Below are 25,179 nucleotides of genomic sequence, written 5' to 3' on the forward strand. Positions count from 1 at the left end.
AGGGATAGTTACATGGGTGTTCACTTTATAATTACTTATTAAAATATATACATTTTTTTAAATCCTCACCAAAGGACATTTTTCCATTTTTTTGTTCAGATAGAGTGGGAGGGAGAGAGAGAGAGAAACATCTACGTGAAAGGGACACATTGAGTGGTCGCCATCCGCACGACCCAACCAGGGCTGGGGACAAACTGCAACCGAGGTAGGTGCCCTTAGTGGGAACCAAACCCGGGTCTCCCTGGACCGCAGGCCAATGCTTTAACTGCTGAGCCAAACCAGCCACGGCTATATACATGATTTATGCAGTTATCCGTGTGCGCTGTATCTCACCAAAAAATGTAACTAAGAATGAATCACGTGTGTTGCTAAGCAGTGTGAATTTTGTTGAGGAGCTTGACTCTGAAGGGAAGGAGATAGTGTAGCAGTTATAGGAGAATTCGGGACTGAAGCAATCTGTGTATATATACTCACCAAAATACATGTACAATAATATTCATAGCAACACTATTCATAATAGCCCCCAAATGGAAATCACCCAAATGTCCATCCAACAGCAGAAAGGAAAAATAAAGTGTTACACATTCACCAAAGGAATATGCATAGTAATGAAAATGGATGAACTACAACTACATGCAATAATATGGATGACCCTGGCCAGGTGGCTCAATTGGTTGGGCGTCGTCCCATATACTAAAAGGTTGTGGGTTCGATTCCCGATCAGGGAACATACCTAGGTTGTGGGTTTGATCCCTGGTTGGGGTGCATATGGGAGGCAACTGATCCATGTTTCTCTCTTACATAGATATTTCTCTCTCTCTCCCCCTTCTTCTCTCTAAAGATCAATAAAAAAGCATATCCTCGGGAGAGGATTAAAAAAATAATAATATGTATGAATCTCACAAACATAATGTTGAGTGTTAGGGTTACTAAATTTAGTAAAAGAAAAAAGCACAGGCATCCAGTTAAATTTGAATTTCAGATAAATGATGAATCATTTTTAATATAAGTATGTTCCCTACAAAGTGATTTGTCATTTATCTGAAATTCAAATTTAACTAGGCATCCTTTATTTTTTCTAGTGTTCTTACAAAGACTGAGACTGAATGAAGTGGGCACAAGTGGTACTTCTGGAATGCTTGTAATATGGTTTTTTGATCTGGGTGCTAGTGACACATTGTGAACATTCATCAGAGTGGAAAATTATGATTTGGGCACTTTTCTGTATGCTCTAGTATCTTTCAATTGAATAATCTTTTATCCATCTGTAATCTATTTATAATCTATCTAGCAGTGAGCCGAGTATGTTTTATATTCAAAGTCACATAACAAAAAATAAGGAGAAACTTAACAAGTCTCTCCCCCAAGTCTGATCCATCTAGTCTGCTCTTGGGCCAAGTAGCTGCTGAGAGAGTGAGTTCACATGAGGGTCTGAGACCTGAGTGTAAGTTCTCTCTGGAACAGATGAGAACTTGGGGCCAAGGGCCTGGAGTCTGACGTCGTGGAGAGAAAGTGCAGGATGAGAACATGGCTCCTGGCGAAGGTTTGGCCTGCAGGATTCTATGAACTCCTAGGGGAAAGCTGATATTGTCTATGTGAGTGCAACAGGTTTCCGTGGACCTGAAAATGCTGAGAAGAAACTGAGGAGCTGGGTTGGGTCCACTCTACCTTGAGCAAGGACAGCACCAGAGAACAAGAGTACAGAGAGGCCTCCTCTTGATGCCTCCAATGGTGTGACAAGCTGACTGCCAACGTGACTGCTTCTACAGTGTGGGCTCATGGGTGCAAACCACTCTGCCTTTTCCATTCACAGAGCTGTTATGACTGAAGGGACCCCAGCCTTACACTTGAGCCCCAATGAGTAGAGAAAAGAAAATAATAATACACAGAAGGGACCCAGAAACCAAAGAAAGGAAGAAGCAGAAAACTTCGACTAGGCCTTGAATGAAATACAGTTGAAGGAAACAGACAAATTAAGCTTAAAAAAGATCACTCAAGGAAATTAAAGTGCAACATAATCTAATGAACAAAATACACTGATGAATAAAATACAACCAGAGGCATGGAAACATAGAACAGATTGAGGAATCTCAGAGGGAAGGGGGGAGGAGCCGGGAAGAGATTAACCAAAGAATTTCTATGCATATATGCATAGCCCAAGGACACAGACAATAGGGTGGTGAAGGCCTGGGGTGGGGCAGGAACTGAATGGAGGAGGACAATGGGGGAAAGAGGGGAGACATATGTAATGCTCCCAACAGTAAAGTTAAATTTTTTTTAAAAGTACAGCATAAAAAAGACTTTCTGGAACTAAAAAAATACCATTTACCAAAACTAGTAGCCATTGTCATTCCAAATATTAAAATACAGCCATTCAGAAACTAGGTTCCCCATCCTCCAAGGAAAGCAATTTTACAAGCCCAAGGTGCATCCTTCAACATCCTTCTCCTTGCTAATAAACAAAAAATATGAGAAGTGATAGAAACATTGGCAAAGAGATCATTTTCTTTTTGCTGATAAAATTTTATATTAAGAAAACCCAAGACTCTAGTCTAAAATAAAAACTTAGAATACAGCTATATGCATCAACATGGATGAATCTCAGAAACACAACATTGAGCAGGAAAGTACTTATGAAAAGTTTAGAAATAGGCACAGTACCATCACATTGTTGCCCTGGCTGGTGTGGCACAGCGGTTAAAGTGTTGGCCCGAGCACTGAAGGGTCTTGGGTTTGATTCCAGTCAAGGGCACAAACCTGGGTTGCAGGTCCAATCCCTATCAGGGCAACCAATCAATGTCTCTCTCTCACATTGTTGTTTTTCTCTCTCCCTTTCCCCCTCCCTCCCACTCTCTCTTTAAAAAAAAAAAAAAATCAATGTAAAAAATACTCTCAGGTAAGAATTAACAACAAAAAAATACCACCACATTGTTAAGGGGTACAAGAATAAGAAAATTAATGGAAAAGATAAACACCACATTCGCAATGGCAGTTAAATTCACTCCTCAGCTTGATGCAACCTGCCCTGGTTCCTAACCACTCAACTGACATTGCTGTGGCCGAGATCACTGAAACCTCAAAGGACAAATCCATCTGTCTCTTCTCAGTCCTCATCTTATGTAACCACTCTGAAGCATTTGACATGGGTGACAATCTCTTCTTTCTAGACACTCTTATCTTGGTTTTTAGACACTACTTATCCTCCTGTGTCTCTTCAACCTCTTTAATGGGCTCTTTTACCCATGAATCTTAAGTATCCTTGCTTCTGAGTAATATTTCATGTAGGCTCACTCATTATCTAGTTTTTCCCTATACAACTCACCTGGGCAACCTCACCCACAGATTCCATATGTTTCTCTCCAGCCCAGATGCTGCTTCTAAGCTCTAGCTCTAAATGTCCTTTTCCTTCGGGACCTTTCTAATATGCATTCCAAATCTGGAATGTCCAAAATCAAACTCATTAGCTTTCCCTCCGCGTGCTCCCTGTATACCTATGTCTGGTTTTCTAACTAGCTTCCCTTCAGCTGATGGCAGCTCCACTTGATCTAAGATTCAACAGTGATTTCTATAAATTTCTTTGCCTCACAAAACAAATCCAACATGTAAATACACGCCCTTCCTTCACCCCCGGTAATGTAATATGCAACAAAATTCATATCTCCCCTCTGAAAATATTCTAGAAGGGCTAGCAACTTTCCTAGCTCTCAATAGTATAAAAGTATTCCCTCTAACAGTGAGGAAGGGCTTGGCTTTGGGAATATTTTTAGCTGAGGAAAACGATCTTGTCACATTCCCTAGGAGCCTCTTCCACCTAAAGTCTACCTTAAATGTTGACAAGCACCCTCTTAATCTAGGGGGTCTCAGTTCAGCTGGGTGTGTCAATAAATATCAGTAAGGTCCCCATATTCCTTATTAACCACCACTCAGAGCAAGTAAAAACACAGAAGATGGAATTCATAAGTATGAAGAGGCTACTATATACCAAAGATTACGTTACATGTCTTACATGTATGCATTTATTTAATCCTCACGTCTCTGTAGGGGTTTTATATCCAAATCCTATCTTACAAATGAAGACATTGAAACTCCGAAGCAAAGATGGGATGGAGTACCTATAGATTAAGAGACTTAAAAGAACTATCAATTAATAACAATGTGTACACTTTGTTTGGATCCTCCTCCAAATAAATAAAATCATGAGAGTGATGGAAATTTGAACACTGACTAGACATTTGATGATATTAAGGCATGTTGTTAATTTTAGATGATTATATTTTTAAAAGAATTATTTTTATCAGATACAAACGGAAATAAACAATATATCTGAGATTTGGTTCAAAATAATATCAGAGGGAGAAAGTGGTTAGGATACAAATGAAGTAAGACTGGTTGGTCATAAATTAGTCATTATTGAAACTACATGACAGGTACATTGGGGGTTCATGATTCCATCCTGACCTCTTTTTTTTTTTTTAATCCTCACCTGAGGACATTTTTCCATATTTTATTCAGATACAGTGGGAGGGAGAGAGAGAGAAACATTGACGTGAAAGGGACACATCGAGCGGTTGCCACTCACACAACCCAACCAGGGCCAGGGACAAACTGCAACCGAGGTACGTGCCCTTGGTGGGAATAGAACCCGGGTCTCTCTGGACCGCAGGCCGACGCTCTAACCTCTAAGCCAAACTGGCCAGGGCATCCTGACCTCTTTTCAATATACTTAAAAAGCTTTAAAAAAAAAAAAAAAGAAGAGAACGGAACTTTCAAGCTCAGGAAGCAATAAAAAGATTAACAAAACAAAATAACCTAGAAGAAAGTCATTAATAGAGAGTAAAAAAATAAAATAGAAAAAAAAAATAGAGTTAACCAAGAAATCTGTCAAATATGATAGAAAAAATAGAGAAAATATATAAACAAATAAATTTAGAGACATATTTACAGAAATTAAAAATATAAAGTGAATCTCTCTCTATATATATTATACCAATAAGTTTGACAATCTAGACAAAATGAATACTTTTCTAAGAAAATGTGAATGAACAAAATTGGTTTGAGATACAGAAAATCAAATCTTCATTCTAAGAAGATGTAAATGAACAAAATTGGTTTGAGATACAGAAAATCAAATCTTCATGAAACCTTCATAGATAATTCCCATGTTCTATTAGCTGCGCCAGAGCATAGGAAAAAAACTGAAAGCTTGCCAACTCATTTTCTACAGTTGGTAAAATCTCCACACCAAAATCGGACAGTGAGAGCACACACACACAAAATGTTCAAGGTCACTCTGTCACAGGAACAGATATACAAATGTCCTAAATTGAAAACTAGTACACGAAATCCATCAATGTACACAAAAATTAATTTATCATGGGCAATTGAAGGGGATTCAATGATAGAAATTACTTTTTTTGCATTTATCTTCAGATAGAGTCGGAGGGAGAGAGGGAAAAAGAGAGAGAGAGAGAGAGAAACATTGAAGTGAGAGAGAGATATCAAGTGGCTGCCACCCACACGACCCCAACCAGGGCTGGGGTCAAACTGCAACCAAGGTACGTGCCCTTAGCGGGAACCAAACCTGGGACTCTCTGGTCAGTGGGCCAACACCCTAACCACTAAGCCAAACTGGCCAGGGCGATAGAAATTACTTTTATAATTCATTCTATCAACAGGTTAAAAGAAGAAAAATTATACGATGATTAATTTCCAATCAATGACCAAATTCAGCACTCATTCCTTATTTTAAAAATATCTAATTCTTAACAAACAAGGAATAAAAGGTCACTTCCTTAAGCTGATAAAGGATATTAGCCAGAAATGTTCAATAGATAATTAAAGGTGAAACAAGAGCAACATTTCGGTTAGAGTGGAAAAAAACAAAGATAATGGCTACTATCACTGGTACTATTAAACTTCATAATAAAAAAAGTAAGAAAATATGTTATAAATGTTGGAAAAAAAGAGGCCAAAGCATCTACTTGTTAATATCCACCTAGAAAATTCAAGAAACATAAATGACAATGCAAAACTAAGAAAGCTATTTAGCAATGTGGTTAGATACAAGATCAAATTTTGAAAATTAACACTTCTAGACAGGATTACAAAATAAAGTAGGAAAAAAGATTCCATTTTAAAACAAAAAAAAAACATACAAACAAAAACTCATACACACAGATGACAGTAAGGTGTTTACCAGAGGGCGAAGTAAAGGTTAAAGGGGATCAAGTACATGGTGAGGGATGATGATTTGACTTTGGGTGGCGAACACACAATGTAATATACAGATCCTGTATCATAGAAATTTACACTTGAAACCTGTATGATCTTATTAACCAATGTCACCTACCCCAATAAACTAAATTTTAAAAATTTCAAAACAGCAATATAAACTTTAATATTCCAGAATAAACCTGCCAAGATATGTGGTGGGAGAATTATATTAAGAAAAGTATAAAAGCTTACTGAAAGACATAAAAGATGATGAATAAATGCAGAGAGACCACGCTCCTGATGGGTAGGCCCAATTCTCCTTAAACTTTATTTTTTAATTTTTTATCCTCACCCGAGAACATTTTTGCATTATCTTCAGATAAGAGCAGGAGGGAGAGAGGGAGGAAGAGAGAGAGAGAGAGAGAGAGAGAGAGACAAACATAGATGTTAGAGAGACACATCGACGGGTTGCCACCCACACAACCCCAAAGGGGCTGCGGACAAACTGCAACTGAGGTATGTGCCCTTAGGACAAACTGCAACTGAGGTATGTGCCCTTAGCGGGAACCGAACCCGGGTCTTTCTGGTCCACGGGCCAATGCTCTAACCTCTGAGCCAAACCAGCCAAGGCTCTCCTTAAACTTTAAATTGAATTAAGTTCTCAAGAAAAATTTCCCCCAAAGCCTGGCCGGTGTGGTTCAGTTGACAGAGTGTCCTCCCATGCACCAAGAGGTCACTGGTTAGATTCTCAGATCAGGGAACATGCTTAGGTTGTGGGTTTGATCCCTGGTAAGGGGGGTAAGGAGGCAGCCAACTTATAATTCTCTCTCATCGATGTTTCTCTCTCTCCCTTCCTCTATAAAATCAATACAAACATTTTAAATAAATAAATAAAATACATCCCCCCGAATTGTTCATAGGACCTGACAACCTTATTAAAAATAATAGTAAAAAGTTGTGATAAAAGGAAAGTGAGGGGAGTCCGGCCAGTGTGGCTCAGTGGTCGAGCATCGACCCATGCACCAAGAGGTCATCAGTTCCATTCCTGGTCAAGGCACATGCCCAAGTTGTGGGCCAAACTCCCAGTGGGGGGCATGCAGGAGGTGACCAATCAATGTTCTCTCTCTCTCCCTCTCCCTTCCTCTCTCTCTAAAAATCAATAAAGAAAAAAAAAGAAAAAAAGAAAAGAATAGCAAGGGGAAACTTGCCTTCATAGAGATTAAAGCATACTGTAATTAGATCTATTAAATAGTTTAATAGCCCTGGTCAGTTTGGCTCAGCGGCTGGAGCGTCGGCCTGCGGACCAGAGAGTCCCGGGTTCAGTTCCCGCTAGGGGCACATACCAAAAAAAAAAAAAAAAAAACGGTTAAGAATAAACAAGTACACTAATTAGACAGAATAGACTCAGAAATAGACCCACACACATTTGGTCAACTCAGTGTACCAAGATACTAAGTCAATTCAGTGAGTAAAGGAACTTCTCTTTAATAAATGGTGCTAGAACTAGACATCCAAGTATCTATGTAGAGAGGGGGAATGGTCTGAAATCTCATCTCACTTTATAACCAAAACCTAATTCAAAATAGATTCTAAAACAAATTTACATTTATTTTACAAGCTAAAAACTATAAAGCTTCAAGTATAAAACATAGGAGATTATCTTCATGACTTTGGGAAGGCAGAGATTTACGATAAAATAAATAAATTAATTAAAAAGCATCCTTTTATAGATAAAAAGACATAATTAAACTAAAAATATGGAGAAATTAGAATCCTTATATATTGCTGGTAAGAATGTAAAATGGCAGTCGCTGTGAAAAAGTCTGGCAGTTCTTCAATAAGTTAAACATTGAGTTACCACTATGACCCAGCAATTACACTCTTAGGTATATACCCAAGAGAAATGAAAACATACACTGTCACAAAAACTTGTATATCAACGTTCCTATGAACATTAGTCAAAAACCAAAAGTGGAGCCCTGGCCGGTTTGGCTCAGCGGTTGGAGCATTAGCCTGCGGACCAGAGAGTCCCAGATTCGGTTCCTGCTAGGGGCACATACCCCCCAAAAAACCCAAAAAACAAAAACAAACAAACAAACAAAAAAAGTGGAAACAACCCAAAAGTCCATCAAGAAATGAATGGATAAATAAAAACTATATCTTCACGTAACAGAATATTGTTTGGTGAACCAACGTCATTCCAATAAATTGAATAAAAATAAATATTTTTTAAAAAGGAATGAAGTGCCCGGCTGGTGTGGCTCAGTGGATCGAGTGTCAACCCATGCACCGAGGTCACTGGTTTGATTCCCAGTTAGGGCACATGCCCAGGTTGTGGGCTTGGTCCCCAGTGTGGGGCATGCAGGAGGCAGCTGACTGACGTTTCTCTCATCAATGTCTCCCCCTTCTCCCCTCCTATCTAAAAAAATCAATAAAAATATTTTTTTTAAAAAAAGGAATGAAGCCCTGGCCTGTTGCTAAGTGGTTAGAGCATTGCCCATGGACCAGAGTGTCCCAGGTTCGGTTCCCACTAAGTGCACGTAACTCAGTTGCAGTTTGTCCCCGGCCCTGGTTGGGGTCATGTGGGTGGCAACCACTTGGTGTCTCTCTCACATCAATGTTTCTCGCTGTCCCGTCCCCCCCTCCCCATCTGAAGATAATTGCAAAAAAATGTCCTCAGGCGAGTATAGAAAAAAAAGAAAGGAATGAAGTTCTGATACATGCTACAACATGGATGAACCTTGAAAATAGTACGTTAAGTGAAAGAAGCCAGACACAAAAGATCATATATTGCATGATTACACTTACTTATACGAAATGTCCAGAATAGGCACATCCAGAAAGACAGAAAGAGGATTAGTCATCGCCTGGGAGGAGGCACTGGGGAAAAATAGGGAGCGACTGTGCTCATGGGTATGGGTTTCTTTCTGGAGTGATAAAAATAGTCTAAAATTTGTTGTGATTGTTATGCAACTTTGCAAATACACTAAAAATCACTAAATTTGTACACTTTTAAAGTGTGAATTCTAATGTACACTAATTACATCTTAATTTTTTAAAAAGAAATTTAAACAGTGACCTTATGACCCAGCAATTACACTCCTAGGTATATACTTAAAGAGAAATGGAAACATTTGTGCACACAAATACTTATACACAGATGTTCATAGAGCGACATTCAAAATAGCCAAATTGGATACAACTGAAGGACACATAAAATGTTGTATGCCCATATTATGCAATATGATTTAGCAATAAAAGGGAATGAATGAGGTACTGATACATTCTACGATACGGATGATCCTTGAAAACCTATATTAACGGGGCAGGAGGGTTCCCTTTTCTCCACATTCTTGCCAATACTTGTTGTTTGTTGACTATTTGGTCCAGCCATTAAGAGGTTCCTCAAAAAAATTAAAAACAGAACTATCATATGACCCAGCGATTCCATTTCTGGGTATTTACCTGAAGAAATCCAGAACACTAATTTGAAAAGAAATATGCATCCCCATGTTCAATGAATCACAGTTTACAGCAGCCAATATATGGAAGCAACCCAGCTGCCCATCTATGGTAGAATGGATAAAGATGTGCCGTATCTGTACGCAATGGAATATTACTCAACAATAAAAAGAATAAAAGCTTGCCATTTGTGACAACAGATGGACCTAGAGGGTATTATGCTAATTGAAATAAGACAGAAAAAGACAAATACCACATTATTGTATGATTTCATTTATACGTGGAATCTTGAAAAACAAAACAGAAACAGACTTACCAATACCTTTGTTGGCAAACTCTTGGTTGTGAGAGGGGAGGAGGGTAAGGGGGTATTGAAAAATGTAGAGGGGCCCTGGCCGGTTTGGCTCAGCGGTTAGAGCGTCGGCCTGCGGTACAGAGAGACCCGGGTTCGGTTCCTGCTAAGGGCATGTACCTTGGTTGCAGTTTGTCCCCGGCCCTGGTTGGTCGTGCGGGTGGCAGCCACTCGATGTGTCCCTTCACATCGATGTTTCTCTCTCTCTCTTCCTCTCTCTCCCTCCCGCTCTATCTGAACAAAAAAAAAAAAAGGAAAGAAAAATGTAGAGGGTACTAAAAGGTACAAACCTCTAGTTATAAAATAAATAAGTCACAGGGACGTAATATACAGCACAGGGAATACAGTCAGTAGTATCGTAATAACTTTGTATGGTGATAGGTGGTTCTTAGATTTATCATGGTGATCACATTGTAAGGTACATAAATGCTGACTCACTATGTTGTACACTTACTAATATAATACAGGATGGGGCAAAAGCAAGTTTATGGTTGAGTACATGAAAGAATTTCTTCTTATATTATTTATTAATTACTGTATCAATTTTCATACAAACAACTGTAAACCTACTTTTGCCCACTCTGTACTGCATGTCAACTACACTTTGATAAAAAAATTTTATCACATGGTGAATCCTTTAATAAACAAACAAAAACCTTAAGTGAAACAAGCCAGTCACAAAAGACCACATATTACATGATTATATTTATAAAAAATATAGGTTAGTGGTTGCCTAGGGCTAGAGAAGGGGTGGGAACAGGGAGTGACTGCTAATGGGTATTGAGTTTCTTTTGGGGAATGATGAAAATGTTCTAAAATTAGACTGTGGGGGTAACCGCACAACTGCAAATATGCTAAAATCCACTAAAGTGTACAGTTTAAATGGGTGAATTTCATGTCATATGAATTATATCTCAATAAAGCCATTAAAAATAACTCAGAACTGTACATCTAAACAAAGATAAAAGGGACACAAGAACGTTTAAATAAGAAGGTTAAATCACAAAGTGCAAACAGAGAACAAAAAAGGCACTTTTAAATACATTCAGAACAAAAAGCTGAATGAGGGAGAACTAGGTCTCTGCCCTGTACCAGCAGCCTAATACTGATAAATGACAAAGAAGTAAAATTCCTCAATTACTATTTTTGCTTCTGCCTTCTCAGTTCCCGAGGGAATTGAAGCCCAAAACGAGTAAAGAGGTAGTAAAATTCAACTACTTTAATAAGAGTTCAAATATTTTGGATCAGATTAATTATAGCCAAGGGAACTAAGAGTAATTTCAAATGAGAGTGCTGAGCCCTGGCCGGTTTTGCTCAGTGGTTAGAGCGTCGGCCCACAGACCAGTCTCGAGTTCGATTCCAGCCAAGGGCACATACCTCAGTTGTAGCTGGGTCCCCGACCCCTGGGTCGTGTGGGAGACAACTAGTCAATGGGTCTCTCTCAGGTTGATGTTTCGCTTTCTCTCTCTCCCCCTCCCACTCTATCTGAATATAAATGGAAGAACATCCTTGGGTAAGGATTTATTTTATTATTATTATTTTAAATATTTTTCTTTATTGATTTATTTTAGAGAGAGAAGAAGGAGAGGGAGAGATAGAAACATTGATGAGAGAGAACATTGACTGGCCACCTCCAGCACGCCCCCCACTGGGGATTGGGCCCACAACCTGGGCATGTGCCTTGTCCGGGAATCGAACTGGGGACCTCTTGGTGCATGGGTCAATGCTCAACCACTGAGCAACACCGGCTGGGCTCCTCCGGTGAGGATTACAAAAAAGAGAGTGCTGAAGCTATGTCAATGATCTTTGCAAAATCACAGAGAAAAGATATTCCAGAAGACTGGGAAGATATAATTTCAACACTCAAAACAGAAGAGGTAAAAGTTAATTCTGTAAATTACAGACCAGTAAATTTGACATGTCTTCTAGATTATGACAGGAATGGCTTGCAAGAACCTAGAAACGGAAGAATAAGCACTAGAAGCCAACTTGAATTCACTAAGAAAAAGCTAATTTAGGTTAATTCATATTTCTTTATTGTACTGTTACTAAGCTGGTAGCTATGAGAAATATGGTAGACATAGTATATCTGGACTTTAGCAAGGTATTTGATAAAATCTTTTATGAGATCCTTAAGTACAAAATTGAGAAATAGGAGCTAGCTGTTAATTTTTGTTAGTTAGATTAATAATCCCTTAAAAGACCACTCCGCCCTGGCCAGTTTGGCTCAGCGGTTAGAGCGTCGGCCTGCGGTCCGGAGAGACCCGGGTTCGGTTCCCGCTAAGGGCACGTACTTCGGTTGCAGTTTGTCCCCGGCCCTGGTTGGTCGTGCGGGTGGCAGCCACTCGATGTGTCCCTTCACGTTGATGTTTCTCTCTCTCTCTCCCTTCCTCTCTCTCCCTCCCACTCTATCTGTACAAAAAATGGAAAAAATATCCTCGGGTGAGGATAAAAAACAAAAAAACAAAAGCAAAACAAACAAAAAAAACACTCCTACACCTGCAGAGTACCGGATTACTATCATGCTAGACGAATGCTGAAGCACATAGCAAGGGATCTTCCAGCCTTAGGAGCTGCACCAAGTACAGCCAACAACATAAATGAAAATATGGAAGGCATATTGATGAGGTTCATGTGACAAGATCTGGGAAGAATAGTGAATACTTGAGGATATTGCTTTTACTCATAAGCAGTTGGGGGTAAAATAAAATAAAATAAAGAACTTCCCTGGACCTGATGAAATCAAACCAAGGGTCAGATCCAAATCTCATAGAAATTTGGGTACGAGAATTTAAGTAAAAGAGTGCAAGGGAAAGAAACAATTTTTCATAATTTCTGAAATCAGCCGCACGCTTGAATTGTAGGTACTGTTAGGTTGACCCGAAATAGTCCAGTCAAGACACCAACGATACCAACAGGAGTACTAGAAGTTTGTTTCTACAACTATGGCCTTAATTATTCTCACCTTCTTTTAGACGATCCCCTTCAGCCTTGGTTTTCTTCTGTCTTTCTGAGCCAGCAAGGTCTACAAGATGCAGCTTGGAGCGAAAGCTGCTACTCCTGTGATAGTGACAGGAAGACACAAGTGAGAATAGGAAACAAGCTTGAAGATAGCTGAGTACCAAAGCTGACCTGCCAGCTCTTCTTTTCTTTCAAGTCCGTCAAAATGGCCCTACTGCTTACTAGAGCTCAGAGTACTCATGTCGGATATTTGTCAAATCAATTAAAGAAGCGACCTAATATTCAACTTGAGCAGAACTAACATTAAAAATCTTGACTCTTTGGCCCTGGCCAGTGAGGTTCAGTTGGTTGAGTGTTGTCCCATACACGGAGAGGTGGCTGGTTCATGGGCTTGATTCCCAGTAGAGGGCATGCAGGAGGCAGCCGACTGACTGTTCTCTCTTATCAATGTTTCTCTCTCTCTCTCCTTCTCCCTCTAAAAAAAGAAAATCAATGAAAACGTATTAAAAGATCTTGACTCTTTCAATTGTAACTTACTTGTCATTTTTCTTTCTTTGTTCTATGGAGATTGTAAAGATGGCATGAGACCGAGATGATTGGGAGTTCATAGCTGTGGAGGCCACAGTCCTACAGTTGTTGCCCTGCTCCAAACAGGTAACAGTATCCAGGGCAACTGAAACGGTCTTCTCAGTGAGTCCCACAATCTAATTCCGAGAAAGGAAAAAATTCCCTTATGATTCATGCTTCAAATACTTCATCAGAAATGTAAGAATTGATGGTTTAAAAACATAATGCCTTGATGTTCCAGAACTTCAATAAATAGAATAGTCATGGTTTTTACTAGCAACTCTGATCATGGTGATCCCCGTAAACCAAGGTATCCAATCTCCTCTAGGGGTGCTGACCAATACTTGAGCTAGAAAAGATCTCTAGACTTCAGGGTAGCCACGAATAAGGTGCCGCCCAGGGCGCCCCAAGTGAAGGTTAAGCTTTGGCCCAAACGACAGCAAGGGCAGCACAAACAGCCATGGTATTTTTCTTTTGCTACTTTCTCTTCTGTGTGACACTAGGTTCCTCCCTATACCTCTGATCCATTTTAAACCTAATTTTTCACTAGGGGAAATCACATGACATGGTTTCTACTAGATTAGGAAGCCAGAAAAACAGGGTTCTAGGCTTGGTACTCTATCTAGTTATGAGAGTTTATATAAGATAAAATCTCTTGGAGCCTCTGGAGACTGAACTAGAGAAAGTCCCTGCTAGCCCCAATATGCTATGATGTTATTACTCCATAGCTCCCAAGTCTACATTGGTGCCCTAATTTCCAGTCTTTTGTTTATAATTACCTGCTACTTACACTTTGAAATCAATTATAAACCAAACTCATCTTCCTCCCACGAACACTGATTCTATCCACTCCTTCTCCATTTCTATTACTGTCTCTATTCTCAGAATATCAACTTCACCTTCAATTCCTCCCATTCCTCCATATCTCATCTAGCACCAACTCCTAGTCATTCTTTTTTCCCTAGTCATTCTTCTTTTGAATCCATTGCTTCCTTTTCCTTTCTACTTGCCTAGTCCAGGCCCATATTACTTCATGCCTGAAAAGTAAAGCAGTTTCCCCAACTGGCCTTCCTCATCCGAGTCTTTCTCCTTTTCAATCCATTTCTGTTTAGTCTTCCTAAAACTCCTGCTTCCTAAAATGTCACCAAACTACAAAAGCTTTGTGCTAGATAATGAGGATACAAAGAGATTTTAAGATACTTTCTGACATCCAGGAGCTAACTTAACTGGAGAGATAAACACGTAAGATAAAGAGTTGGGTAAAAGTAATCACAGAAAACCTTCATTCAGAAGTATTAAACAGCTAGCTTATACACTGTTCACAAGGATAGAAACTAAATTCTTTAATCTAGATTCATAATCTGATCCTAATTTATCTCCTATTACTTCCTAATCCATATCCCTAAATCCAGACTGACTGGTCTCATGTTATTATCCCAGGAGTATATTTTCTGCTTCCCACTGAAACCATTCCTTACTAAGAATACCCTTACTCTGTTCTCTACTTCCTTACATTCCATTCATCCCATCTGAAAAGTATTTGCAAACTTGTCCTTATTCACCCCAGTTTGAGTCAGAAATCTACACATCTTTGCATTGCAAATTTCACCTCAAATAATGCTTAGGATTTAATTCCTGGTTTAGCATGGGGCATATAAAAAGACCTTGGAATCTGGTTAAGAGCTGGCTCACTACCAACATTTTTTTCTGGTGATAGCATGCATTTTGCCCAGGTTTCTTATCCCACTATCTGAACTTATCCCCTGTAGTCCAAGCTCATCAGGCTTTCCACATAGGTCTGATCTTTCAAGCCTTGCTTTACCAACCCAGAAGGAAAAAAAAAATCGGAAGCACAAATACCTGCCCCTCAGGCACTTGCACCCTAAACCTTCAGTTTTCCATACAGAGAAGACAGGAAGGAGAGAAAGATGGGTAAGCTGTTATTTTCCCAAGTCTGCACTACCTATTCTCGTCCATTTCCAGCCTCAGATTCTCCCACTCCTGAATACTCAGACTGGTACAAGACCCAAGCTCTGCCTTTTTTCAACACTGGCTTCTGGATTTGGCCCACTCCCAGATGCAAAACTTACAACCTGGCCTCAAATTTTCTGTCCAGCTATGGCTCCACATTCTGCATCTATACCATGTGACAGAAGCCTCTCAAATAAGTGATGTCTTTTTCCTGCAGTACTTGTGAATTTTAAAAAGGTTTTATTATTTAACTTTTTAATTTTCAAATGCCATCCCAGAGCCCAGCACAATGTCTATTCCAGTGTTGTCCAGCAGAATTTTCTGACCATGGCTAAGTTCTGAATGTGTGCTGTCCAACACAGTAGCCACTAGCCACATGTAGCTATTAAGCCCTAATGTGCAGATGGTGTAACTGAGGGACTACATTTTAAATTTTCTTCACTTTTAGTTCGCTTAGGTTTAAATAGCCCTCTATAGCTAGTGGCTACCGTACTGGACAGCCCAGCCTTAGAACTCTGTAAATAGCTAATGAATGTTTAATTGATGTTAGCATTCCTTGAACAGATAACAGGAAGGTGATAATACATCTTTATCCACAAGAGATCCCATGAAGGAATTCTAGATTAACAAAGGGAATGAGGACCACACAAAATCTGGAAGATGTTAGTTAAGTCATTTAAAACCACAGTGGCAAATAAAAGGGATGTGAATTTTAGTAGTGACCAACATTCTTAAATAACGACAACAATAACAACAAACACACCTTTATGCCTTCCTTAGGATCCTCTCGTATATTTATTTGAGAGGCTTTCTCACGAGATGGGCATAGAAGATCCAAGATTTCTTCATTGTAGATCTGGTATTATTGAATATAAAGTGGTAAAAACAAGATGTTAACAGTGGTACTCTTGGGATGGTGAGATCGTAGATGATTTTTTAATTCTTTGGGACTTTCTGTATTAAAATATTTTTATAACATATTTTTAATTAAGAAAGGAACTTTAACCCTATATACAAACATTTGATACTTACAAGAATGAATTCACATATTACTATTACAAAATTGAGACTGCTTTCTTAAGATAGTCTCTCAGGAACAGCAGACATAACAAAAAGTAACATGGGGGCCCAGATTCAGTTCTTTGATGGTGTCAGAGCAGTGTCACCTTCACCCATTTCGTTATCCTGCAAGTAACGAGTCCTTAGTGGAGGGTGGAAGTGAGAAGCAAAAGGGAGAAGTGGCAACCAGTATTTCAACAACCAGAACTTTAAGTATTTAGTACAGTGTTTAGCACATAGGAAGCACTATATTTGTTTGCTAGTATTGCTGTTGCTACTACTTAACATACCAGGTTCCTAAGTGATTTCTTCATTTAATTACCTTGGCCACAACTAGGTTAATGAAGATTCAAGAAGGCTAATCTTAATGATGTTTAACTTCCCATCTTCCAACTCTACACCTCCTATACTTATTAAGATTCAACTTCAGGATGAAGTGTTCACATACAATTTATAATCGCATGCTTATATCATATGTTTAATTATTGCTCCTTAAAGATAAGTCATCTTATCACTGCTAGTTTCTCAGAAGCCATAAATTCCCTAAACAAGTGATTTTGGTGTCATGAGGTTATTTATAACCGGCCAGTCTACTTCTATACTGATACACAGTAGAATGAAAACACCTACAAGGGCAGGGATTTTTATCTGTTTTGTTCACTGACATTTCCCAAGTACCTAGAACAGGGACTATAACATAGTAGGTACTCAATAAATACCTGTTAAATAAACCCACTCTATCATCACCTATGTAACTCAATATGTCACCCAATTTTTATAACATTCTTCATGAAGTAGCAGCATTATCACTTAAGCCTCAAAACATATGTAAAAGGAAATCAAATATCTTTCTGCAGACTACAGGGAATCAATAAGAGGCCAAATTGGAATTAAAAGAAGTCCTATCATCTTTTTATATTGCAATGCCAACTCCTCAAACAGTCAGATTAAACAGACTATTCTGACAAGGAAAGAACTGGGTGGAAGCCAGAACCCACTGAGCCAGTTAAGTTTTTTCTATCAATTTATTAAAATGTAATTTACTAAAAATGCAATTTATTAGTTTGAGTCATGCCAGGAAAAACCTGATTAGGATTTATTTTTCTACCCAAAGATAAATTTAAACTCAGAATAATGAAAGATAAATCATTTACCTCCAAGTATGACACTTTCAGAGTGAATTCGAAGTCACTCTTCTTATCAATTTCTTTGAAGAGCAGTTGGATTACCCTAGGAATTACCCCAACCGTTGGTTCATTCTCTTGTTCAGCAGTGTATGTGCCTCCCATCGAATAGGTTTTTCCAGAGCCAGTCTGTCCATAGGCCAGGACGGTTGCATTGTATCCTGGCAAAACATGCTTAATGGCACTCAAGTATTTTCATCCAATCAATATTCCCCATTTCCTTCAGCGATTACTTGCAATAAAATTGAGACTGATCTCTTAAGACAAGAAACTCTTACGCGTAGCAGACACAGAGAAGAGTTTGCACTGATCCAAATAAGCAAAGAAAAGTACCAAACCTAGAACATGGGCCCCTCTTAAAAGATAGGAAGTAAAACAATTAAAGAGATGACTGAGATTGTGAAGGTGGCCAAGTCACCGTTAAAGAGCCATGTGGAGCTTTATAATTCTACTTTCTACTTTGAGCAATTCTAAATTATGGGAATTAAATTAAAGTCTTAGAAGCTGCATAAATAGAAGGGATCAAGCATGTATTTCTTTGATTAACCATCTTCATTTGAAAGGACAATAAAGTTGCTTTTTACAGTCAATGAAAGCATCTACTCCTTATCTGGACTCTCAGACTGCACGAGGACCATATTATCAGGCTCTCTATAGAAACGTCATTTAAGTATGATTCAATGGGATACAAGCCCTTTGCTTTTCAGAAAAATCGTAAAATGTTAAATTGAGATTTTCACTAATAGTTTGCTAGTATCACCTGGTATGGTACATCACGGCAAGACTATGGGGTCAAGAGAATTAACATCCCATAATATTCTGCAATACTACAGATATGTGTATATAGTAAGAACAGGGGAAACCAAGTTTCAGTACTTTTTACAAAATACTCAGGGCTCTGTGGTATCAGAGTACAAGAAGGTGCTGTTGAGCTGCCTGAAAAACAGTTTGTCTTTGCAGAGCAATGTTAACCAAATGCATATATATAGGGGTCATTTTCTACATTATATTCTTTATAAAGACTATAATTTAATTATCATAATTTCCCAAGTTAAAAATATGAAAGCATAACTTTAGTACCCTTACTAAGCTGTGAAAGTACATTCGGAGAACATGACCAGATAGTGAAGGCTTTGGAAACCATACTGATTCAGGAACGACTAAAGGAAAAGAGGGCTAGTTAATTAGAAGAGACTCAGAATCACATAATGGTCTTCCGAATATGTAAATAGGAAAAAGATTAACTTTATAGTGGAGAAGCCTGGCAGATAACACCTTAATCAAATGATCAAAATGAACATCAGGATGTGAGGGCAAACTGCCTTTGACATCTGTCACGCTAGGGCTGATTTGGCTGATCTGGCTGGCTAGGCGGGTGTTCCTCCCTCATGCCTCCATGTGCGTCCCTCCCAAAGCTGTGCACTCGGTTGAATAGGACCTTCCCCCATAGAGGAGGGGACCATTTTCTGGTCAAGGGTATACGAGTAGCTGCACTCCCTTGCTGGAGCCTCCAAACAAGCTCTCAAAATGAACATCAGCAGTAATGGAACAAATTAAAATCCTGTGTTGATGGACAGGATTCAAAGAGAATAATGATACTTCTGCTAAAGATATAGAACCTGAATCTAATCATCAATAAACATCAGACAAACTGAAATTTAAAAACGGTTTACAAAATAAATCTCCACAAGTCTCATGATTATGAAAGTCAAAAAAGAATGAAAAACACTTTAGAATAAAGGAGACTACAGAGGCAGTACAAGTAAATACAACATGTGATTTTGAATTAGACTCTCTGCTATAAAAGACATAATTGTGATTAAACAGCCCTCTGCCTTGAATCCTGAATGACCACTGTCCTAGAATAATAATTAAAGACTTCTTAGGCACTACTCCCCTCTTCAGAACCCTAGTACGGTCTTCAATAACACTAAAACCTTAGCTTCTGCAAGAAAGATTATTAATTGGCTGGAGTATTCAGAGACTTTAGGAAATCTCATTCTTTACCTAAAAGAATCTACTCATCATTCAAGAACTACCTCAAAGGTTCCCTAGGCTGTGAAATTTACCCTAGGTGCCCCAGAGTTGGTGTCATCTTTCCAGTTCTCATACCACTTTGTATGGAAACATTCCTACTTCTAGAGCAGGACTGATGGATTCTCTTGCATGTTTTTTTTTTTTTTTAATCCTCACCCGAGGACATTTTTCCATTTTTTGTTCAGATAGAGTGGGAGGGAGAGAGAGGAAGAGAGAGAGAGAGAGAGAAACATCGACGTGAAGGGACACATCGAGTGGCTGCCACCCACACGACCAACCAGGGCCGGGGACAAACTGCAACCGAGGTACATGCCCTTAGCGGGAACTGAATCCGGGTCTCCCCGGACCGCAGGCCAATGCTGTAATCGCTGAGCCAAACCGGCCAGGGCTCTCTTGCATGCTTTTAACTTCTAAAATATTTGTAGTTAAAGATGGATGCAAAAAGTTTAAAATATTTTATGCCTCAAAAATTATTTATGGCCCTGGCCGGTTTGGCTCAGCGGTTAGAATGTCGGCCTGTGGTCCAGAGACCCAGGTTCGGTTCCTGCTAAGGGCATGTACCTTGGTTGCAGTTTGTCCCTGGCCCTGGTTGGGTTGTGCGGGTGGCGGCCAATCAATATGTCCCTTTCACATTGATGTTTCTCTCTCTCTCTTCCTCCTGCTCTGCCTGAATAAAAAAAAAAAAAGGAAAAATGTCCTCAGGTGAGGATAAAAAAAAAACAACTTTATGTAGCCCTGGCTGGGTTAGAGTGTCGGCCCGTGGACTGAAGAATCCCAGGTTCCAATCCGACCAAGGACACATACCTTGGTTGCAGTTCATCCCTGGCCCTAGTTGGGGTTGTGTGGGTGGCAACCAATTGACGTGTCTCTCTCACGTTGATGTTTCTCTGTTTCTCTCTCTCTCCCTCCCTCCCTCCCTCCCTCCCTCCCTCCCTCCCTCTCTGTCTGAAGATAAATGTAAAAATATCCTCAGATGAGCATTTAAAAAATTATTTATGTAGTCATCTAGTTGTACTCCTACCCCTGAACTCTGTACTCCTGCAGGGCCTGGAAGCTATATTATTTATCTTTGAATCTTTCCATAGGTTTTGCAGTGCTTGAGCCTCAAGTAGGTCAGCACACTAATTATCATCAGCACTCATCAAAGAGCTTAGAATCTAATAAGATTACAGGACAAACAGAAATATATAAAAGTTGCCCTGGCCAGTGTTGCTCAGTGGTTAGTGTGTCGTCCCACTCACAGAAGGGTCACAGGTTAGATTTCCAGTCAGGTCAAGGGGATGTACCTGGATTGCAGGTTCAATTCCCCTGGGGGCATTTATGGAGGCAACTAATCCAAGTGTCTCTCATATGGATGCTTGTGGGTATGTCTCTCTCTACCCCCCTTCCTCCCTCCCTTCCACTTTCTCTAAAAATTAATGGGAAAAAAATCCTTGAGTGAGGATTAACAAAAAACATATATATGCATATATACACACACATATATGCACGTACATACATACACATGCAGACATACACATATATATACATATATAAAATGCCTTTTTATATGGGAAAGTCAAAGATGAGCAGAACCACAGACTGGTCTTGTACTGCATTTGCTTTCTGTGGGCTTTTGGGAGGCAGGACGCATGTTTCACCCATTCCCGTGTTTACAGCAGCCAAGCACAGGCCCTGACACACAGTATACGCTCAGAAACTGTTTAAAGAATGAAACAGTCTCACCTTTGAATATGCCTTTTATGAGGGGTGCTACTGCTGTATTGAAGACTTCTTCCTGTTCGGTCGAGGGGTCAAACACAAAATCGTAGGTGAAGGATTTGTCCGTACCAACCACCACCTAGGGGAGCAAGGGACAAGGAGTAAGCCCCGAATGCCAGCCCAGACCACGCCCCTCCCTGTCAATTGCCCCCAGGTGTCAGGACGCGGGCCCAGGACTGCTACGCACCTGCGGTTCCCTGGGGACGAAGGAAAGGCACACCTGGCAGCCCTCGCTAATCTCTTTGGGAAGCAGAGGGCGACATCGCAGGGCCACTCTTACAGGAATTCCCTTCACCTCTTCCGTCATGATCCCACTTCAGCACCGTCTCTGACGGAAGAAAAAGAGAAGGGGCTTGCGGATGAGCCCGGGTGCGAGGGCGTCCGCCCTCAGTCCCGGCCCTCGGCGGGGGCGGGGGTTGGGTCACGGACCTCGGCGTAGGTGAGGCCGCCCCTCCTTGCAGCGGGGTCGCCGCCGCTGGACAGGCCCTGTCCCTCGGCTGTGGCCACCGCGGGAAACAGCGAAGTGGCGTCTGAAAGGGAAAGGGAAACCCCCAGCGGACACGACCACAAAGACCCGCAGCCCCCGGGTACCGGGAAAGGCAGGTCCCGAGCTAGGATGTGTCCCCTCCACTCGCCGAACCACTCATACCTCCTCCAGTCTTCCCGCTGCCCCGGCCCAACTGGAGATTTAACCGCCAACTTTTAAATTGCTCCCGAAGGCGCCAGCCAATCGGAACACAGACAGCCGGCGGGAGGAGCACGCACGTCGGCGTGCGCAAGGGGACGCTCTGGGGAGGGGTGCGCTTGCGCGCCGCACCGTGACCCCGCCCCTTCCGCCCCTTCGGGGCATCTGCTTCCGGTTCTCAGGCTGAATTGGCGGTGAGTGGAATCTGCGCTGGCTGACACCTGTTGGCAGGTGAGACAGCACGACGGTTACCACCTCGAATGCGCGGGGCTCGGGCAGAATGCCGGGAGGGGGTTTGAAGGTGGCTGGTGGTGAAGAAAGGGGCTATCTGGGGACCCCCCACCGTGATGGATCACATCTAGGGAATGTGGGGCGGTTCCTTGCTTCGAGTCCCTGTGCATGGAGTCAGAACTCCATTTGGACTTCGAGAGTAGACAGATCTTTTCAGATGCGACCCCGCTCGGCTCTTCTTGAGGTTGAAGACAGTAACATCTATTTTGCAGGAGTGTCATGAGAAAGATCATCTCGATAGAGGACCAAGCAGGTTGCTCGACATCCTGATATCCTGCAAAGTTCATTGTTTTCTTCCTTCTTTCCACCACTCTATCACCTAGAAGTGGGTCAGAGTTGTTTTCTGGAACTTGCTGGGCTGCTGTCCCCTTTAAATCATTTTTGTCAGCTTCGATTCACTCGTCCATTCCAGGGCCTTGCCAGAGATGGACAGCCGGATTCCTTATGATGACTACCCAGTGGTTTTCCTGCCTGCCTATGAGAATCCCCCTGCATGGATTCCTCCTCATGAGGTGGGAACTGTCAGTACTCTTGAATAGCAGATTTTCTCCCATGGGCATGAGATGATATATGAAAGGTAGGATAGCAGGGTTAGAAAGCTCAATGGAGAATTAATCTTAGCCTTTGTTGTAGCCAAGGGACCCAGGAATTGGATTCTGAGCAACTGGGCCCATTAGAAGCTTCTTAGGAATCCTTCCAGAATCCATTCACACTAGATAATTCTGGAAATTTGGAGCTCCAGTTTCTATTTCCGTCAAAGTAAACAAGTGGGAAGCTACTGGACTGCTAGCATTTCCCAAAGCTATCCATTTACCCATTTGGACAGTGTTACCTGTTCTACTTAAACTAAGTCCATGACTTCACCATTTCCTGACTTCAGGGTGATACATTTGTGTTCCAGATGAAGGTGGGCATAAAACCTGAGACTGATAGTAAGATTTCTGGGGTTGCTGTGTCTTTCAGAGGGTATACCACCCAGACTACAACAACGAGTTGACTCAGTTTCTGCCCCGAATCATCACACTGAAGAAGCCTCCTGGAGCTCAGGTGAGCTTATAGAACAATACATCTTATTCCAGGTTTGATTTGTCCATACCAGGTCCAGAAGTTAGCTGTGGTTGGGAGGACAGATTGGGGAGCAGGTAGGAAGATAAGGAAACTACTTTTATTGGGCAGAAAAGCTGAGATATCATTTACATAACTTCTGACTTCTCTCTGAGGGACAAATAGCAAAGATATCATACAGTGACACTACTAGATATTCTTGTGTTTGTGGTCTATATTGAGCCCCATTCTGTGCTCTTGTCTTGCAGTTGGGATTTAACATCCGAGGAGGAAAGGCCTCCCAGCTAGGCATCTTCATCTCCAAGGTGCGTGTGCCTGGTAGGCAATGTGAATAGCTACTTTCCTTTGTTATCAGATTGTAGAACCATGAAGTCCCAAGGCCTGGGAGAAGGATGATTTAGTGGAGGCATAATAGGGAAACTCTTTCCCACTTAAAACTTCCCACCTGGCAAGCATCTGTTTCCCTACATTTACGTGCATGTGTACCTGCAACAAGACACACACACATACACGCATACACACAAGCAGCTTACATTTGAATAGCACTTCATTTCACTTTCAGTCTTTGAAATCATCCCACCTTGATCACACATATTCTCTCCTTACCCACAGGTGATCCCTGACTCTGACGCACATCGAGCAGGACTTCAGGAAGGGGACCAAGTCCTAGCTGTAAATGATGTGGATTTCCAAGATATTGAACATAGCAAGGTGAGCACAGCACTCAGGCTGTGGTGTGGCAAGAGTGATCCCAGGTAGAACAAGTTGGACAGGATTACCCTAATCTGTATGTAACTTGAAAAGAAAGAATCTCTCCCAAGGAAGTATACCGGAGGGAAGCAGCTATTAGTGATCCAGAAGGTTGGAGCTGCAAATGACTTTCCTCCTGTTATGGTTCTGTCCTGGGTCATATCTCTTCATTTGTACAAGTTGTGCTCCTTTCAGGCTGTTGAGATCCTGAAGACAGCCCGTGAAATCAGCATGCGTGTCCGCTTCTTTCCCTACAGTAAGTATCACACATTTTTTAATGTTTTTTTCTTTATTGATTTTAGAGAGGAAAGGAGAGGGAGAGATAGAAACATCAATGAAACATCAACATCTATTGGCTGCCTCTTGCACGCCCCCTACTGGGGATTGAGCCTGCAACCCGGTCATATGTCCTGACCAGGAATCCCACCAGCAACCTCTTGGTGCATGGGACAATGCTCAACCACTGGGCCACACCAGCAGGGCTCACTCTCTTTTTAATGACTTGGAAGGGCCCTGGGTAGGAACTCTTTAAATCCTGATTAATAGAGACCCATGAATTGGGAGTACGGAATTGGGAGCTCAGGCCTGAAAATAACCTGCTTTGTGCCTCCTTTATTTCTTTTCCCCAGATTATCATCGCCAAAAAGAGAGGACGGTACACTAGAGTTGCAGCCCACAGCCGTCCACATGGAATCTTCTAGGACAAGCTGGCCAGGCCTCAGGGAAGCCACATACACTCTCATACATTTTGGAGACTCCCATGGGACCCTGTTTTTCCTCCTCTCCCTCCCATTCTCTCCTCTAAAAAATAAAACGCAACA

At 41.0% G+C, this 25,179-nt stretch overlaps 2 protein-coding genes across 9 annotated transcripts in view; one reads left to right on the forward strand and one right to left on the reverse strand.

The window, feature by feature from the left end:
- The window catches only part of KIF4A (kinesin family member 4A), a 100,632-nt gene extending 78,711 nt beyond the window's left edge, over positions 1-21,921 (reverse strand). For 2 of the 5 annotated variants that reach the window (XM_036270684.1, XM_036270685.1), the window contains exons 1-6: positions 21,755-21,919; positions 21,532-21,646; positions 17,740-17,930; positions 16,290-16,382; positions 13,526-13,692; positions 12,993-13,087 (exon numbers count right to left, since the gene is read on the reverse strand). In XM_036270684.1, coding sequence (XP_036126577.1) covers positions 12,993-13,087; positions 13,526-13,692; positions 16,290-16,382; positions 17,740-17,930; positions 21,532-21,646; positions 21,755-21,874 — 781 coding nt within the window. In that variant the 5' untranslated portion in view covers positions 21,875-21,919. Of the gene's footprint in view, positions 1-12,992; positions 13,088-13,525; positions 13,693-16,289; positions 16,383-17,739; positions 17,931-21,531; positions 21,647-21,754 lie in introns of those variants that run through there. The other 3 variants (XM_036270683.1, XM_036270682.1, XM_036270686.1) reach the window with 3 other exon arrangements.
- A 490-nt stretch (positions 21,922-22,411) lies between these two features.
- PDZD11 (PDZ domain containing 11) lies at positions 22,412-25,179 on the forward strand. Of its 4 annotated transcripts, none has more exons than XM_036271193.1 (7): positions 22,412-22,483; positions 22,956-23,055; positions 23,507-23,590; positions 23,857-23,913; positions 24,221-24,319; positions 24,554-24,614; positions 24,988-25,179. In XM_036271193.1, exons 2-7 carry the CDS (start codon positions 22,969-22,971, stop codon positions 25,020-25,022), a joined length of 423 nt encoding a protein of 140 aa, XP_036127086.1. In that variant the 5' UTR covers positions 22,412-22,483; positions 22,956-22,968; the 3' UTR covers positions 25,023-25,179. The 4 variants fall into 4 exon arrangements, with proteins under 4 accessions (XP_036127086.1, XP_036127089.1, XP_036127087.1 ...); XM_036271194.1 differs by having other exon boundaries at positions 22,413-22,446; XM_036271195.1 differs by lacking the exon at positions 22,412-22,483 and adding an exon at positions 22,646-22,868.

This window comes from Molossus molossus, unplaced genomic scaffold, assembly GCF_014108415.1.
Source record: "Molossus molossus isolate mMolMol1 unplaced genomic scaffold, mMolMol1.p scaffold_m16_p_2, whole genome shotgun sequence".
NCBI classification, from domain to species: domain Eukaryota; kingdom Metazoa; phylum Chordata; class Mammalia; order Chiroptera; family Molossidae; genus Molossus; species Molossus molossus.